General features: G+C 39.6%; 1 protein-coding gene and 1 long non-coding RNA gene across 2 annotated transcripts in view; one reads left to right on the top strand and one right to left on the bottom strand.

Moving 5' to 3' along the window:
* LOC139171037 (serine/arginine-rich splicing factor 5-like) overlaps positions 1 to 3,952 on the top strand; it is a 23,227-nt gene extending 19,275 nt beyond the window's left edge. The window contains exons 6-8 of the mRNA XM_070758812.1: positions 338 to 411; positions 1,018 to 1,128; positions 2,471 to 3,952. Coding sequence (XP_070614913.1) covers positions 338 to 411; positions 1,018 to 1,128; positions 2,471 to 2,711 — 426 coding nt within the window. The 3' untranslated portion in view covers positions 2,712 to 3,952. The remainder of the gene's footprint in view (positions 1 to 337; positions 412 to 1,017; positions 1,129 to 2,470) is intronic.
* Positions 1,506 to 15,832, bottom strand: LOC139171045 (uncharacterized). The gene is made up of 2 exons (XR_011559695.1): positions 15,754 to 15,832; positions 1,506 to 4,348 (listed from the first exon to the last, which is right to left on the bottom strand). It is a non-coding gene; the product is annotated as an uncharacterized lncRNA (long non-coding RNA).
* Positions 15,833 to 18,388: the final 2,556 nt, after the last annotated feature.

Raw genomic sequence — 18,388 nt, forward strand, 5'->3', positions numbered from 1 at the left:
CTTAGCATTAACTTAATAAAGACATTTGTGTTTAATTTTTATAGACTGGTACATAGAATGTTTCTAGGCAAACCTTGAATATACAAGTGAACTGAGATTTCAGGCAACCAAATGCTTGCATTTAATAACACCATGCATATGTTCATAGTTAAAATACATGTTATATATACTGTAAGCATTCTAGAAGGTATATTTTAACTATACAAATTAGTTTAATTTTTCTCATAGTTATAGCATATGACATTTTGCTATAGTTTGTTAACTATCAAGTCCTGTTTAACAATGCATCTTGAATCTTACACTCATTTCCTAACCTGCACTATCACTCTTACTGCAGGATTTGAAAGACTTCATGAGGAAAGCTGGGGAAGTTACTTTTGTGGATGCTCACAGAAACAATCCAAATGAAGGGCAAGTTGAAATTTTGCTGGGCAGGTTTTAAACACCAGAGGCTGGGTGGGCTTTAAACGCCAGACCTTCCACCATACTATTTAACAGACAACTTTGTTCCAGAACATGAGTGAAATTCTGTTATTATAATAAAATTCCAGAATCAGCATAGACTTATTCAGATCAGATCTGCAATCTATCTATTGGGATCATGGAATTTTTCTGAATGTTATTAACTGGTTAAATCTGTTAACCATTTTTATTATATATAGGATCAGTAGAAAACAACTGAGAGAAACAACTCCTTTTAATCTCTGTTTAAAAATTGTTTCCTAAACAATAATTTGCTAAAAACTGAAACATTTCCATGGAGAAATTTTAAAGAACATGCAGAGAAAATATTTTATATGTCTGTTATGTTCTGGAACTGTAATAACTTTAGGTTTAGGTATTGGAGTTACTGTAATATTGACATTTGGTTATAAGGTTTGGGAGAAACTAAGATAATCGGTAATGTATTTATAATTATGTGAAAGAAAAAAAATTATAATTCTCTGAAAGAAAAAATGTAATATACTTTTATCACCGCTAATAATTTTTATTGTAATTTTGCTAATGAATCAACAGAGTGGTAGAGTTTGCATCATCCAGTGACATGAAGAGTGCAATGGATAAATTGGATGGCAGTGAATTGAATGGACGCAGAATTAAACTAATTGAAGATCGCAAAAGGCGCAGGTATTTTGTTAGATGAAAATAGAATACAGATAGCAACAAAATAATTTGGAATGTTGCAGAAGCATTATTGCATCCCCAGATTTTTCTATCAAAGCATAAATTTTCTGTCATTTGATATTAGTATCAGATTTTGTACGAATTCTCTAGAGCCGGGTGGTGAACTTATGGCACACAGAGCCCTCTCTGCAGTTATGCCAGCAATCACCTAGCCCAGCTTTACTGTGCATGCAGAGGCCTCCCGCTGGTCAGCTGGTCTTCGGGTCTCTGCCAAACCTACACAAGAGCAGGGCATTTCCATGCACTGCACTGGGGAAAGAAATTGGGATAGATCACAGAAGGCATGGGAGCGAGGAATCCAGGAGAAAAGTAGCAGGCACTGTGGAAAGACATTTGGGACATTGGAGGAGGCATTGGAGGAAGGAATCCAGGAGAAAACTAGCATCTAGTGGGGAAGGACATTTGGGATATCTGAGGAGACATTGAAGGGAGAAATCAGGAGGGGTTGCTGGTTCATGGGCGAGGGACAAGGGGGGGCCTGCGGGGCAGCACACATGCACAAGTTGTTGCACGCATTCACACTTTTGGTACCTAAGAAAAGCTTAGCCATCACTTCTCTAGAGAGGCTCCATTTCAAAATTCAGGTAGCATCAGTTTGCACATTGTATGGCAGAACCTACAAGAGAGAGAGTGATGTCAAACATAAATAGTTAATTTATTGTTCAACAACTTTGGAAAGAGAATAGCTCATATAATACAAATGAAAGCAACTGAATTTGCAGCTGCTCCAATCATTTGTGAGCCACGCAGAGTAAATGAAAAGAGATGTATTGGCTGCCCATTTTAAATAAATGCCCAGGTTTAAGGGAAGGAAATTTTTCCTTCTTTCCTTCTTGTGCAATTTCTACTTGGATTTTTTACTAGGTTGCATATGGGTTTACTGAATTCTGTTAAGGTAGCAGAACAAAGCATTTCAAAATTATTTTTATTTTAAATATGTGTATTGTGCTTTATACTGAAATTGAAATCCAGATGTGTAATTCTTGCAAAAGAGACTAGGGAACAGACATTGGCTATGAGGTGAGGAGCATATTCTTGGTGCTTCAAGAAGCAATAGGTCAAGTGAACTTGAAAGAGAAGTCAAAAGAGAAACTTGTATGTTCAGGATTTTCTGTAAATATGTTACTGGAAAGAGATAAATTCTTATTCTCTTATCATAGAATATGATATACATTCTATGATAAGAGACATGCAAAATTGCATGCAAACGTATTTGGTGACTATGAAGAACAATTGTAGAGAGTCTCTCACACACAATGAAAACTAATGGCTGAATGTTTATTAGGAGCCGGTCTCGTTCTCGAAGTTATTCAAGGTCTCGCAGCAAGTCAAGATCCGCAAGATCCTCTAAGTCAACCAGCAAATCTCGCTCTAAAAGCCGCACCCCGGAAAAGAGGAGCTCTCGAAGCCGTACACCTGAAAGAAAAAGCTCTGAAAAAAACCACTCTGGCACGCAGAATTCTTCTCCATCTCCTCCGCCAAAGAGGTCTCGCTCCAGGTCAAGTTCTGCTGAAAGCTGTACTTAAAAGATATTTTGAGAAATGTATAAATGTTTAATTTCCAAATCAAATTTTCTACAGGCTTAAATAAGTTGTGGATGGATGTGTTCTCAAATGAACACAGACATCTGAAGAGCGCACGTAGGTAGGTAAATTGTAAACAGTAAAAAAACAAACAAACCAATAAATTGGCAAATTATAATTACTCAAATGTACTATGCACTGTGTTGAGGCCTTGCTGAATAAAGTAGGACACATTGGGAGTGTTTTCCTCATTGGTATATTCAATGGATTTAAGACCTAGACTGGTGTTGCTTTTCAGAATCCTTTGTGCTTTGCACATAGATTGTTTTGTACTTGGCAACCAATAAAGCCACCAAGTTAACTACTAATGTGAAATTTGAAGGTGGACATAGAAGCTGTTTAATAGTGCACAGGAAAATATGTTGATTTTGAATGATTAGTTGCTTATACTACACTAATATTTATATATCAAAATAGCAAATCTCAGAAATGTTTAATGTTACCAGGTTAAGTTGTGATAACATTTTGGAATGCTAGTTTAAGTTAGTTCTTGGTTGAGAAGTGTGTTTCCACTTTGAGTTTGCTCTGGACTGGTAATAATTTTTTCATAATATTACAAGTAGAAAGGAATCTTCAATGCAGCAGTTCAGGAAAATATTTAATCCATTTTATGAGAACGCTGTCATTTTGTGGAGGATGTCCTTAAAAATTTTAAAATATGCCCCTCTTACTGAAGCTCCAAGTTTTTATTTTAATAGCATACAAAGAGTATTGTTCTATATGGCTTCCAATACAAAAGAGTAATTGCTGGAGGTACATGAAGTATTGGAAGCAGTAAATTGTCAAATATAATGGAAAATAATATTCAGTTGTCAAGGTAAGTAAAAGCTTAATGTATTGTGATTTTATGAATGCTAAATTGTGAAATGGCATTTTTCTTAGTTCTACAGAACATGATTTAGCTTTTTGTTAATAACTAGTATTTTGCTAATCCTTAGCTTTGAGATCAACTAAATTATCTGGCTTCCATGTAGTTAAAATGAGGGAATCCATTTGAAATATTTGTAAGCGACCATAAAAATGTTTAAATGTACCAATGTGCTATAGTATATAAAATACATTTCCCCTGTATCTCCCATGCTTTCTGCAGCTTTGGCGGTCTTTGTGTTGCTCATTTAAGCTACATTGGTAAACTTTTCTTTGTTAACAGTTTTTGTTTCCAATAAAATGGATAAACAAAGAAATCCTGATTTGTCAGTCATTGTTCAAACATAAATACGGACAGGAACAAAGACATTTATTATGCAAATTTATTTAAGTGTAATGTAAATAAAGCACTTGGACAGTTGTAGCCTGCATTTTCAGGTCTACAGTGTTGTTTTTTAAACTAACATTTTTACAAGAGATATCTGATATCACCATCAAAATCATTGACTTTATTTATTATATCTAGACACTATCCATCTCACTCACAGAACAATCATATACTTATCCCCAGTTGTTATGATGTTACTGCACTGAAGATGGGGGGTACATCTTGGGTGGTTCTTTGGAGGACAGTTTATTTATCTTGGCTCTGCTTCTCCTTAGCCTGGTAGACTTTACTTAGCAATTTCTAGGGCAAATGGAATCAGGCCGGGCTGCAAAATAAATAAATAAATAACTTCATGCATATAAAGGAGGATGGATGTGGATCCCCAATGTGCTTCACTTCAGATTTCCATGGAACGGCATGTATCATTTTCCTAGTTTAAAAACAGTTTTCTAGAGTCACTTGGTTTCCACCATTCTAAGTAGTGTCTGAAAACTTGGTAAACTCGTGGCTTAACGTTTCTTTATAAAAGATTAAAATGCACCAATCCCACCATAGGTGCCCAAAGGACTCTTCTTTCAAATTCCCTGTTGAATAAGCTGTCCATTTATTCATATGCTATTTGTTCGTTTGTTTAAGCTTGCTAGAATTGATAAAAGGATAAAACTCCGTCCAAGTACCCATAGACATTCTGAACTTCAAAAATGTCATGAGGGATTTAATTTTGCCTTTGAGAAAGTTATTATTATTTATTGGGTTTGTATGCCGCCCCTCTCCACAGACTCGGGGCGGCTAACAACAGTGGTAAAACAACATGAACAATCCAATTAATAAAAACAACTAAAAAACCCTTATAAAAAAAACCCAAACACACACAAACATACCATACATAACTTGTAATAGCCATGGGGAAAAGGATAACTTAACTCCCCCATGCCTGGCGACAAAGGTGGGTCTTAAGTAATTTGTGAAAGACGAGGGTGGGGGCCGTTCTAATCTCTGGGGGGAGTTGGTTCCAGAGGGCCGGGGCCACCACAGAGAAGGCTCTTCCCCTGGGGCCTGCCAAACAACATTGTTTGGTCGACGGGACCTGGAGAAGGCCAACTCTGGGACCTTATCGGCCGCTGGGATTCGTGTGGTAGAAGGCGGTTCCGGATGTATTCTGGCCCAATGCCATGTAGGGCTTTAAAGGTCATTACCAACACTTTGAATTGTGACCGGAAACCGATCGGCAGCCAGTGCAGGCCGCGGAGTGTTGCAGAAACGTGGGCGAATCTAGGAAGCTCTCGCGGCTGCATTCTGCACGATCTGAAGTTTCCGAACACTCTTCAAAGATAGCCCCATGTAGAGAGCGTTGCAGTAATCGAACCTCGAGGTGATGAGGGCATGAGTGAATGTGAGCAGTGACTCTCTGTCCAAATAGGGCCGCAACTGGTGCACCATGCTCTACTTTTGCTCAACAGGATTTCTCTTTTTGCTAGCATGCCTATTGCATGCTAGTTTAGCTCTCCCCACATCCCTTTGAAAACAATCATAGGGAGCAAATCCTTGAATTAGCATGAGGATCTGAGTTTTGGATATACTTGTAGATTACTCTAGAGGGTGGTTTCCTGTGCTTTGCTGTCATCATTGCTTTGTGTTCACATGGGAATAAATGGACAATATGATGAAAGTGCATAAAAAAGTCTCCATCGGTAGCCTGAACAAAAACCAAGGTTCTTAAAAGTTAAATGCGATCCCACTGCCTGCCTCCTTTCTTGAGCTTACTTCTTCTAGGTCAGGGATGTCAAACGTGCGTCATCATATAATGTATCGGGACTTCCCCCCCCCCCCTTGGCTAAACTGGGAGGGGGGCAGGGCCAGTAGCTGACTTATCCGGGCTGCGAGTTTGACATCCCTATTCTAGACTCTGCTGTTATTTTGTTCTTTTTGGTTCTGATCCTGTTTGGTAGGATTCCCTACAACATATAACTATCACCTTCAACTTTTTCTGCTCTGCATTGTTCCTCTTGCTGGCCAATAGTCAATGGCCAGTCTCCTATTATTTTCTCCTACATCACCTGCCTTCAGGAGCACTGTGCAGAAAAGGTATGTTCATCTATTGCCAGCTCTGTTGCAAATTCCTTTGCATTTGGAATTTGCTCATTTATGAACCTATTAAATAACTAAATGTGCTGCATGAATCCCAGAGACCGGTTAGGTCCCACAGTCGGCCTTCTCCAGGTCCCATCAACTAGACAATGTCGCTTAGTGGGGCCTGGGGAAGAGCCTTCTTTGCGGGGGCTCTGGCCCCCTGGAATCAGATCCCCCCAGAGATTCCCACTGCCCCCACCCTCCTTGCCTTCTGCAAGAGTCTTAAGACTCATTTATGCCACCAGGCTTGGAGCAATTGGACCTAGCTTCCTGGCCAATGAATGTTACGTATGGTTGTTGTTTGAGTGGGTATGATTGGTTTTTAAAAATAATACTGGGGTTTATAGACTAGTACACATAGTTTTAGATTATTAGACAATTATATGGTATTGTTCTTTTTTATGTGTTGTAAGCTGCCCCAAGTCTTCGGAGAGGGATGGCATATAAACCTAAATAAGTAAGTAGGTTCCTGCATCTCTTTCTTACCTGACCTGTTGGTAGTGAAATGAGTCTGTTTTTAAGAGACAAAATCCTCCTTCCTTACATATACAGATAGGCCTTGTTTAACAACTACCCAATTTTTCAGAGTATAAGACGCATTGGAGTATAAGACACGCCTTAGTTTTAGGGGAAGAAAATACCTATCTAGTATTCATCTGGCTACCCTCCTTAGCTTCAGTACAACCATTTATCACCTGGGTAGGGGCTGGGGAACCCCCCCCCCCCTTTTTCGGAGGGAACAAGCCTGCAAAGACTTAAGGCTGGAAAAAAACTTTGGAGTAGCAATGAAAAAATCCTGCAAGCTGGGAAAATCGTGAGCAGCTCGTTAGGGCGGGGGAAAAACTTTCGGAAGGAATAGCAATGAAAACAAGCCTACAAAGGGCTGGAAAAAAAACTTTGCAGTAGCAATGAAAAAATCCTGCAAGCTGGGAAGATTGTTAGCACAACACTTGTTAGGGCTGAAAAAACCTTTTTCGGAAGGAGTAACAATGAATAGCCTGAAAGATCAGGAAAGATCGTTAGTGTTGGGCCAGAGCTAATCACAACACTAACGATCTTTCCTGATCTTTCAGGCTATTCATTGCTACTCATTCACATTCTCAGCCTCTTTTAGGCAGGGGAAAAATAGGCAGAAATGGTGGGTGAGCACATGTGCACGCACACCCACTGCACAAGAAGTAGGAGAGCACATGCATGTGCACTCATTTCCACAAGCACATATGCTCACACAAACGGAGCTGTGTGCACATCCATGCTCGTCTGCCATTTGCACAGAACATCCCCTTTCCTCCCCCACCCCGCCAGGCTGCAAAACCAGAAAGTGTTAGACTATAGATCCCATCATTTTTAGCTATAGTTTTTGGCCACTATATAAATATTTTGAAATATACCAGGGAGACAGAATGATAAAAGTATATATTTCCTGTTCATATCGTAGCTTAACAACAATGATAAAATGTTCTAGTCTGGTGTAAAGATTAAATGACCAACGCAAAGTGAAACCAGACACAAGGACAGTCTTACCAAGGAAAAGAATCAGAGAAATCTTAACTTGGGAAAATGACTGTCATGAAGATTTTATCTCTTTTTCTATAAAACACATTTGAAAGGAAAATAACATTTCCTTTCCCTAATACATTTTCTAAAATTTAAACCCAAATTAGAATAGGGATGTATTAAAATTCTCATTAAAATCCCAATTACTATCTTCTTCCTTGCAAATCATATGGGTTTATTCATAACAGCTTCTGCCTCTCCTTTATTGGATGGGAATGATTTTTAGCTAATTGTGATGTGTCACAAGACCTTACCTTTAAGATTGAATGTACCGTATTTTTTGCAGTATAAGACACATTTTCCTCCCCAAAAGAGGGTGAAAATTTGAGTTATACACCGAATGTAGTCCCGCCCAGCCTTTCAAACCAAGATTTCAGAGGCTGAAAACAGCCTGTGAAACCTCCATTTCAGGGGCTATTTTTCAGTCTCAGAAACCTCTGTTTAAAATGGAGGTTTCAGAGGTTGGAAAAATCCTCTGAAACTGAGGTTTCCCAGGCTGAAAAAGCAAGGCACAGAGCTTGTAAACAATGAACGTTTTGCTAAAGTTCACCTCTGGGAACAGCTGATTGAGGATATTCAGGGAAGCCATCCACCCCCCAATCAGCTTTTTTCTTATTTTCCTCTCCAAAAACTATAGTCCGAAAAATACGGTATCTCTCTCCCCCAATGACCTGAAGAACACAGCAACCCCTTTCTTCACAAAAGAAATTTAAGAGCTTTTTATTATAGGTCATAATTGTTCTCTTGAATTGAGGATTAATCCTAGCATATGCTTGATAAAACATTTTCAGTTTCAATCTTTTAGTTCTTTAGTTTCACTGATCTACCGTACATAAGAGTCATACAATTCTTTTCAAAGAGCATCAAAATTGTCTTTGTATTCAAGCTTAAATTGAGAGACGGATTTCATTCACTCATTCACTCACTCATTCATTCATTGTGCCCTTCTCAACCGACTCAGGGCTTTAATCTTTAAGCCACCCAGTTTCCTCAAATGGCTGCTTTCGCTGTATGTTGAGAACTGATGATGAGAACTGCTAGCTTCCAGTTTTCATTATTTTTCCCACCGTAGAGTTTTTGCGTGGCCTTTTGAAGGCCACTAGAGGGCACCAGTGCTCTTTCGTGCACACCATGTGTCTAAACACAACAGGCACAAGCAGACCAATAAAAGAGTGTTACTTTACTTTCCTACTTGTTATTTAAGGTTCATGCCAACACACACATTACTGTCTAGACCAGGGGTAGGCAAAGTTGGCTCTTCTATGACTTGTGGACTTCAACTCCCAGAATTCCTGAGCCAATCATGCTAGCTCAGGAATTCTGGGAGTTGAAGTCCACATGTCATAGAAGAGCCAACTTTGACTACACCTGGCCTAAAGTGACACAGAAGCTGAGCCAACACAATTTTGCTTTTCACTTACAGACTCACACGGTATGCTACAAGGTTTCCTTTCCTCTCCCCAACTCCCCACTTTGTGTTTTTTTTTTCACCAAAATTTGCAGGGAAAGAGAAGAGCTGTGGCAAAAAAAATCATTATTTACCTCCAACAGTTTTTAAATAAGGTTTTCTCCACAGAAATGTTGCTTTGAAGCCACTCAAAATGGTTATAGGAAGGGATTCCTCTTACAATGCTTTCAAATGTACCCTGAAATCAGTGAAAGGCCACAAAATTTTTTACTACCACACTGGGTGTGGCTTGCTGGTCATGCGACTGGGTGGGAGTAGCTTGTCAACCATGTGACTGGGTAGGAGTGCCTTGCTGGCCATGTGACCAGGTGGGAGTGGCTTGACAATCATGTGACCGGGGGTGGTTTATAGGTCATCTGACTGGCTTAAAGGTGGCCAACTTGACATCACTCACGTCAAGGATTTGGGTTAGGGTTAGGGTACCTGGGCTCTCCTTGTCAGGAATTAAAAATTCCTGGGTAATATCTTAATGCAGAAAGTAGGCCTCTGTTGAGAATGCCGAGTCATTCAGAGGCAGTTGAGCGTGCAGCAACCTAGTAATTATCTGTATTTAGCTAGGCAAGAGCTCCCTGCTCTTTCTCTCTGTCTGTTGCTGTTTGTGGAAATATGCTTTGAAGAAGCTGAAATGCTGTACAAGTTAGTTCCTGTGAGTTATTGAACTAAGAGAGTTGTAGTAAGGTACTGTACTAGTAAGATACTAGTTTATTGTATTTATAGTATAGACAGTAGTAGTAGTATAAAGAAGTAAATATATTTTTCCACAACTTCCTACTGCTGCTGTGTTTCATTGAAGACTTCAACTCCATTTCTACTGGTCTCTGGCTGGCTGGCTGGCTGGCCTGGTTTGCTGCTTGAACACAAACAGCCTAGTTTCCGCAAATGCAAGCTCTGATACTCCTCACCTCAGAGATACAAGAGATTTACTATTACTGAACATCCAAAATATACTATTTAATCCTATATGTATATATGCCATATGTAGTGATGGGCGAACCGAACCTGCATAATTCGGGTCCGTACCGAATTTTGCGGTGTTTGGTATGCCGAACATGAACCTGAAATTTTTTGAAACTTTGGGCAAAGTTTGGAGTCGCGTTCGGCGTTCGGAGCTTTGACGTCACCGGCAGGTTGCTAAGGACGCCAAGGTAATCACTTCCTGGATTCCATGGAATCCAGGAAGTGATCACCTTGGCGTCCTTAGCAACCTGCTGGTGATGTCAAGGCTCTGCCCCCGGAATCTCTTAGTGGGAGGGATTCCCCAGCTCCTTCAAAGGGAGGTCTTCATGTAAAAATAAACATGTTTATTTTTACGTGAAAGGACACCGCAGCGGCGCTGCAACCAAAGGGCGGTCCATACATGTAAAAATAAACATGTTTATTTTTACGTGAAAGGACCGCCCTTTGCTTGCCGCACCACTGCAGTGTCACCTAAAAATAACAATGTTTATTTTTACGTGAAGACCTCCCTTTGAAGGAGCTGGGGAATTCCTCCCACGAAGAGATTCCGGGGGCGGAGCCTTGACGTCACCAACAGGTTGCTAAGGACGCCAAGGACTTCCTGGATTCCATGGAATCCAGGAAGTGATCATCTTGGCGTCCTTAGCAACCTGCTGGTATACATGACGTCAAAGCTCCGCCCTGGAATCTCTTGGTGGGATTCCCCGTTTGGGTTCGGGTTCGGTTCGGGTTCGGCCGAATTTTGCGTAAAGTTCATCCGAACTTGCCGAACCCAAACACCGTTGGGTTCGCCCATCACTAGCCATATGTGTACATACATATTATACACAGGCACTCAGAAATATATGTTATCTACTATATGTAAGCTCCACTTTTGCTACCCCCACTGCATCCACCCCGTGTGGGCAGCAACCCATGACTGCCTGAAATGGAGCATGATACAAACACTCTCTCCTTGCAAGCATACAGATTATGCTTCATATATTTAATAACTATGCCCTTCACAAGCACGTATAAGATTCTTAAAGAACTCAGATCTGTCATTGCTACCCCGCTGACTGATTTGTTTAACCAATCCTTGTTAACAGGAGAAGTTCCTGAGGATTGGAGAATGGCCAGTGTTGTGCCTATCCACAAGAAGGGCTGTAGAGAAGAAGCTGGTAACTACAGGCCAGTTAGCTTGACATCAGTGGTAGTTAAAATGATGGAGACTCTACTCAAAAAGAGGATAAATCAGCACCTAAAAAACAATAACTTATTGGACCCAAATCAGCATGGCTTTACTGAAGGCAAATCATGTCAGACTAATCTCATTGATTTCTTTCACTATGTCACAAAGGTGTTGGACGAAGGTGGTGCCGTAGATATTGCCTACCTGGACTTCAGCAAAGCCTTTGATACGGTTCCACATAAGGAGCTGATAGATAAATTAGTGAAGATTGGACTTAATCCCTGGATAGTTCAATGGATTTGCAGCTGGCTGAAGCGTAGACATCAGAGAGTTATTGTTAACGGCGAGTATTCTGAGCAGAGTCAGGTTACAAGCGGTGTGCCACAAGGGTCTGTTCTGGGTCCTATTCTTTTTAATATGTTTGTGAGTGACAGGGGAAGGTTTGGTAGGGAAGGTTTGCCTATTTGCCGATGATTCTAAAGTGTGCAATAGGGTTGATATTCCTGGAGGGGTCTGTAATATGGTAAATGATTTAGCTTTACTAGATAAATGGTCAAAGCAATGGAAACTGCAGTTTAATGTTTCCAAATGTAAAATAATGCACTTGGGGAAAAGGAATCCTCAATCTGAGTATTGTATTGGCAGTTCTGTGTTAGAAAAAAATTCAGAAGAAAAGGATTTAGGGGTAGTGATTTCTTACAGTCTCAAAATGGGTGAACAGTGCAGTCAGGCGGTAGGGAAAGCAAGTAGGATGCTTGGCTGCATAGCTAGAGGTATAACAAGCAGGAAGAGGGAGATTATGATCCCGCTATATAGAATGCTGGTGAGACCACATTTGGAATACTGTGTTCAGTTCTGGAGACCTCACCTACAAAAAGATATTGACAAAATTGAACGGGTCCAAAGACGGGTTACAAGAATGGTGGAAGATCTTAAGCATAAAACGTATCAGGAAAGACTTAATGAACTCAATCTGTATAGTCTGGAGGACAGAAGGAAAAGGGGGGACATGATCGAAACATTTAAATATATTAAAGAGTTGAATAAGGTCCAGGAGGGAAGTGTTTTTAATAGGAAAGTGAACACAAGAACAAGGGGACACAATCTGAAGTTAGTTGGGGGAAAGATCAAAAGCAACATGAGAAAATATTATTTTACTGAAAGAGTAGTAGATCCTTGGAACAAACTTCCAGCAGACGTGGTAGATAAATCCACAGTAACTGAATTTAAACATGCCTGGGATAACCATATATCCATCCTAAGATAAAATACAGAAAATAGTATAAGGGCAGACTAGATGGACCATGAGGTCTTTTTCTGCCATCAGACTTCTATGTTTCTAGAGTACAGTACACCACAGATTTTCCTCCTTTCTGATTCCCAAGGCCTCACTATTCTTCTAAACCACCTATCCACTCACCCCTTGAAAAGCTGTAATGCGTCTTTCTCCTAGCTTTACACACACACACACACACTCGCACATACACACACACAAAAGCCACACAACTAACAGCAATCTCATAGCATTCAATCTTATTCTCGCTCTTCACTGTCTTACACCCACTCCCTGGCTCCCTCCCTCCCTCTCCTTTCTACCCCTCCAATTTGTCTTCTGCAACATTATTGGAACAAAGGCTCATTTAGAAAATAGTAGCAAAGGCACCCTGGAATTGAGAGGTTAAGATTACCTTGTTTTCCACAGCTGGCTTGATGGAGTTAAATTCTGGGCAAGAAAAAGTACATAGTTTAACCACTAGATGGGACTCGTGTCGCAGCTAAAGATTGATACTGCTGCAACTGGAAATATTTTTTTTTAAAACTTAAAAATAGAACACAGGTTGTAAAGTTCAGTAGTTCACCTACAAGCAGCCACGATTAACGAGAAACAGATTGAGGCAGACTTTTCAGCTTTATGTTTTAGCGGAAAAATAAGGTACTTTCAAACAGAACAAAAAGGCTGAATAATGGTTCTCATGCAAAGCCAAAGTCAGACAGATGTAGAAGTAGAATTTTACTGAAAGAGTAGTAGATCCTTGGAACAAACTTCCAGCAGACGTGGTTGGTAAATCCACAGTAACTGAATGTAAACATGCCTGGGATAAACATATATCCATCCTAAGATAAAATACAAAAAATAGTATAAGGGCAGACTAGATGGATCATGAGGTCTTTTTCTGCCGTCAGTCTTCTATGTTTCTATGTTTCTATAAAATACATGTTGGCAATGGTTTCTCTAGATTAAGTGGGGTTGTCATAAGATTCCCACCAAGTAGACCTAAGACCCAAAATGGAAGGGCAAAGGCAGCATAAATGTGCTATATTTTGCGGATGTTGTCAATCCACCTTGTTTTAGGTCTCTTATGTGGATGCTTTTTAGCAAGTGGGGTCGATTCTATGTCTATGACCAATGGAAATAAAATAGATAATTATTACCTCATTTCTTTGACATCAGTTTTGATTATATACTGACGTCCCAATATTTCATCTACAGATTTTTGTTTTTGCAATAATTGTGTGATTAGTGTCGGTCATCGGCCATATTACAATCTAATTAGAAATATAGAAACATAGAAGATTGACGACAGAAAAAGACCTCAGGGTCCATCTAGTTTGCTCTTATAGAGTGGTATCTCTATTTAAAGAATTTAATTTGTTCTGTGACCAGACTCTTAAGTAGAAAAGTTTGTAAGAAGAAACAATTTTTCCCATTGGAATAGATGTAAAAACAAATAATGTGTGCGATTGGGGAAACCATAGGGAGGGTGGAGGTCCTGTTTCCTCCCAGGAGATTCCTAGAGCGGCCCCACAGAGGCTTCTCCCCACCTTTTCCGGTTACAGTTTCGGTGGAAAATGGTTCTTGAGAAGAGGCAAAAAAATCTTGAACACCCGGTTCTTATCTAGAAAAGTTTGTAAGTAGAGGCGTTCTTAGGTAGAGGTACCACTGTACTATTTCCTGTATTTTATCTTAGGGTGGATATGTTTATCCCAGGCATGTTTAAATTCAGTTACTATGGATTTACCTACCACGTCTGCTGGAAGTTTTTTCCAAGCATCTACTACTCTTTCAGTATAATAATATTTTCTATTGTATTATACAGACTACTCACTCACCAGCTATGGGCATTTTACAGCCTACGGTCCATATCCTGCCCTTTCTTCCTGTTCAACCTACAGCTACAACATGGGGCAATAAGGTCAACCACCATCCACAATGATCCTAATTTCTCATGTGGTCCCTTGGGAAATTTAATTGCCCACCTCTCTGTTCAGCCACTAAGCAAAAAGGAAATTCAAAGTCAAAGTTGCAGTTTTAAACTGACCAAAACTTATAATATGATATCAATATTTTTCAATTTCAATCGAATATACAGTGGCACCTCTACTTAAGAACGCCTCTACTTAAGAACTTTTCTAGATAAGAACCGGGTGTTCAAGGGTTTTTTGCTTCTTCTTAAGAACCATTTTCTACTTAAGAACCCGAGCCCAGAAAAATTTCCCAGGAAATTTGAGAGCAGCATGAAGGCCCAGCCAGTTTCCTGCAATTCCCCCTGGGTTTCTCTCTCTGGCGCTGGGTGTATGGGAGGCGCGTGCTCCTCCTCACTGCCTCAGAGTCCCTCTTTTTTTTTAAAGCATTTTGGATTTTTTTGATTCCCCTCACCTCACCTTCTTCCATCGGCAGCGACTGTCCTCCTCCTCCTCTTCTTTCTCTTCCTCTTCCCACCCAAATTCTGAGCTTTTCTTTCTTTCCCAATGGGTTTGCCACATTATTTGCTTTTACATTGATTCCTAAGGGGAAAATTGCTTCTACTTACAAACTTTTCTACTTAAGAACCTGGTCACGGAACGAATTAAGTTCTTAAGTAGAGGTACCACTGTATTAATCTTTTTAAGATTAAGTGCATTTGATTTTAAAATATTTCCACTCTTTGGAAACCTCACTGCACTACAACCTGCTCAAGTACAAAATTCATTTTCTTCAGCTCCACTGACATCTCTCATTCTCACCTGCCAGGGTTGTTGGAACAATAAAATGAAGAATGAAAACATGAACTCCTTGATGGAAGGTTATTATGTAAACATCGGAAATAAAACACAGACACGTTTGCACAAAACCGCATTGTTTTTTGCAACCTGCAAACCAGAGGAAGTCGCTGAAACTAAGCTTGAAACACTAGACGCTAAGTTTTAGAGAGGTTGCAGCTCCTGGATGTCTTTTGGGGCAGCCTCCCCCATATAAAACATAATAGCATAGAGCAGTGTTTCCCAACCTTGGCAACTTGAAGATATTTGGAGTTCAACTCCCAGAATTCCCCAGCCAGCAAATGCTGGCTGGGGGATTCTGGGAGTTGAAGTCCAGATATCTTCAAGTTGCCAAGGTTGGGAAACACTGGCATAGAGGGCAGAGAAACGAGGGCACAGACTTCACATTCGCAACATTATCACTTACAATATTTAACTTGATGCTAGAAACAGTTTTCTCCCAGGCAGGCAAAGCTGAGGGCAGTTCCAAGATGCAAAGTTCACCTTTTAAGAGAAGAAAAAGCAGGGGTGGGCTACTGCACGGATGGGGGGGGGGAACGCAGTGGGGTAGCGAAAATGGAGCTCCACCCCAGAGCACCCAATTTGCACTGAAAGATATTGAAAGAAAATGCATAAGCCATGCCCACAGTGTGGTAGTAAAAATTTTGGTAGCCCTTCACTGAGAAAAGGCCATTGTCATTAGAATATATTCACTGAACTTCAACCTCCATATTCTTCTGCTTTTGCTTAGAAAGTTCTCAGCAGTTTTTTTCCATCTTGTGCATCTAAAATAAACATTTCAGAGACAAAACAGACAACAAAAGGATTACTACTCAAACGGTTCATTTCTTTTCACATAATGATCATCATTCTTTTTCATAAATGTTTAAAGAATGGAAAAGCCAAAAAAAAAAAAAGGTCTGATACTGATCATCTATTTACTGGCTATATATGTACAGCATACTATCCATCGTGTGGTTTGACTCCTTTTTGCTTATCATGTTGAGTAAATTCAGTCCTTTGAGGTTTGTTGAATTAACTATAGTTAAACTGTGACTCAACTTCTGCATTCAAAAATTAAAATTCTGATCATAAAGTGATTTGTTTTTGCTTTCTATAGTGTGTGAACCCATCTGAAGAGAGAAACTATGGTTTACAACACATACAAATACTGTATAGCCATATTTCTTTCTTTTAATTAAAGGGGCAAAATCCAAAGGAGTCTAAGTTATCAGTTGATGACAAGGAACTACTACTTAAAAAATAAATAAAATATTTGACAGAAGATTCTTATTTCTATAGAAATCTACTGGGGTAACATAGCAAAAGCAACATTTTACAGTCAAATACTTTTGCTCATTCCCCAAAATATTCAATATTCAAAATATTCAATTAAAAACTGAACCAGAAGCCATCATATGCAAATATTACATATATCAGCTGGCACCGTATATGAGGAAGAGAGGAGAAACATTGATGAACTAGTACAGTGGTACCTCTAAGTAGGTTAATTCATTCCGTGACCAGGTTCTTAAGTAGAAAAGTTTGTAAGAAGAAGCAATTTTTCCAATAGGAATCAATGTAAAAGCAAATAATGTGTGTGATTGGGGGAAACCACAGGGAGGGTGGAGGCCCTGTTTCCTCCCAGGAGATTCCTAGAGAGGCCCCGTGGAGGCTTCTCCACGCCTTTTCCTGCTCTGTTTCCTCCCAGGAGATTTCTAGAGAGGCCCCACAGAAGCTTCTCCCTGCCTTTTCCGGTTACAGTTTTGGAGGCTCAGGTTTGTAAGTGGAAAATGGTTCTTGAGAAGAGGCAAAAAAATCTTGAACACTCGGTTCTTATCTAGAAAAGTTTGTAAGTAGAGGCGTTTGTAGCTAGAGGTACCACTGTACCATTTTAATGTTTCATAAGGATCCATCTCATTTTTAATTTAACATTTTAAAAATAAACTGGTCAAGGGTGAAACCTTTTTCCTAGTATGTAAAAGTAAATATTTGTATGGGACAAACTAATACATTTTACACTGTATGATGTAACAGCAAAGGAAGGTGAATGATCTGATATCCTGTTGATGCAATGCCTTTTGTTTGTACATTTTAAGCCAATCAATCTTACTGTCCAAGCAAAGTTAAGCAAATGTAGTTAGTAATTAACCCTACTTTGAATTGTCTTACCCCCAAAACTACCAATTTATTTAAATATAGCATAGAAAAGGTGATTCCCCAAAACCTCCACAAATGTCTTAGTTTTCTACTATAAAGTGCTTAACAATTCATTGCTTTGGGGGGGAGTTGTAAATAAGACCTGGGGTCATAAGTGGACTTTGATTCAGAAATGTAGTCTGAGAAAAAGTCCAGTAGTAGTAGTAGATAATAATAATAATAATAATAATAATAATAATTATTATTATTATTATTATTATTATTATTTATTTATTTATTTATTTATTTGATTTGTATGCCACCCCTCTCCAAGAACTCAGAGCAGCTCACAACAAGCAATACAAAGTTTAGTTTATTATATTTGTACGCCTCCCCTCTCCGAAAACTCGGAAAGTACAAATCCAATATTTTTTTAAAAAAATTACTACCACACTGTGGGAGTGGCTTATGTAGGACGCCCTGCATTTTCTTTCAACATCTTTCAGAGCAAATTGGTTGCTCTGGGGTAGAGCTCCATTATTGCTACCCCACTGTGTCCCGTCCCTCCCGTCCTGGCAGTAGCCCACCCCTGAACAACACCCCCCGCCCCCCAAAATCTTTGAAATGGTACACAAGAGAGTTCACTAAGAAGGTGCTACACAACTACTGTTATTTTTTTAATCTTGGCCATTCCTGTCCACCCTGAAAGCTTTGGTTCTGTGACAATTCCCTTCAAACAGATGCCCCCGAAGCATTTGATAAATTGGCCTTATGCTGAGTGTATGGAATTCTTCTCCATCCCCCAGCCTCTCCTATGTAATCTTATTTATACAGTATCACAGCTGGCAATAAACTAGATTGAGCCTTTATTATTCCAGGGGTTTTTAACAACTGATGTTTAATCGTTACAATTTTATGAATTG

The sequence above is a fragment of the Erythrolamprus reginae genome, chromosome 1, assembly GCF_031021105.1.
Source record: "Erythrolamprus reginae isolate rEryReg1 chromosome 1, rEryReg1.hap1, whole genome shotgun sequence".
Classification (NCBI taxonomy): domain Eukaryota; kingdom Metazoa; phylum Chordata; class Lepidosauria; order Squamata; family Dipsadidae; genus Erythrolamprus; species Erythrolamprus reginae.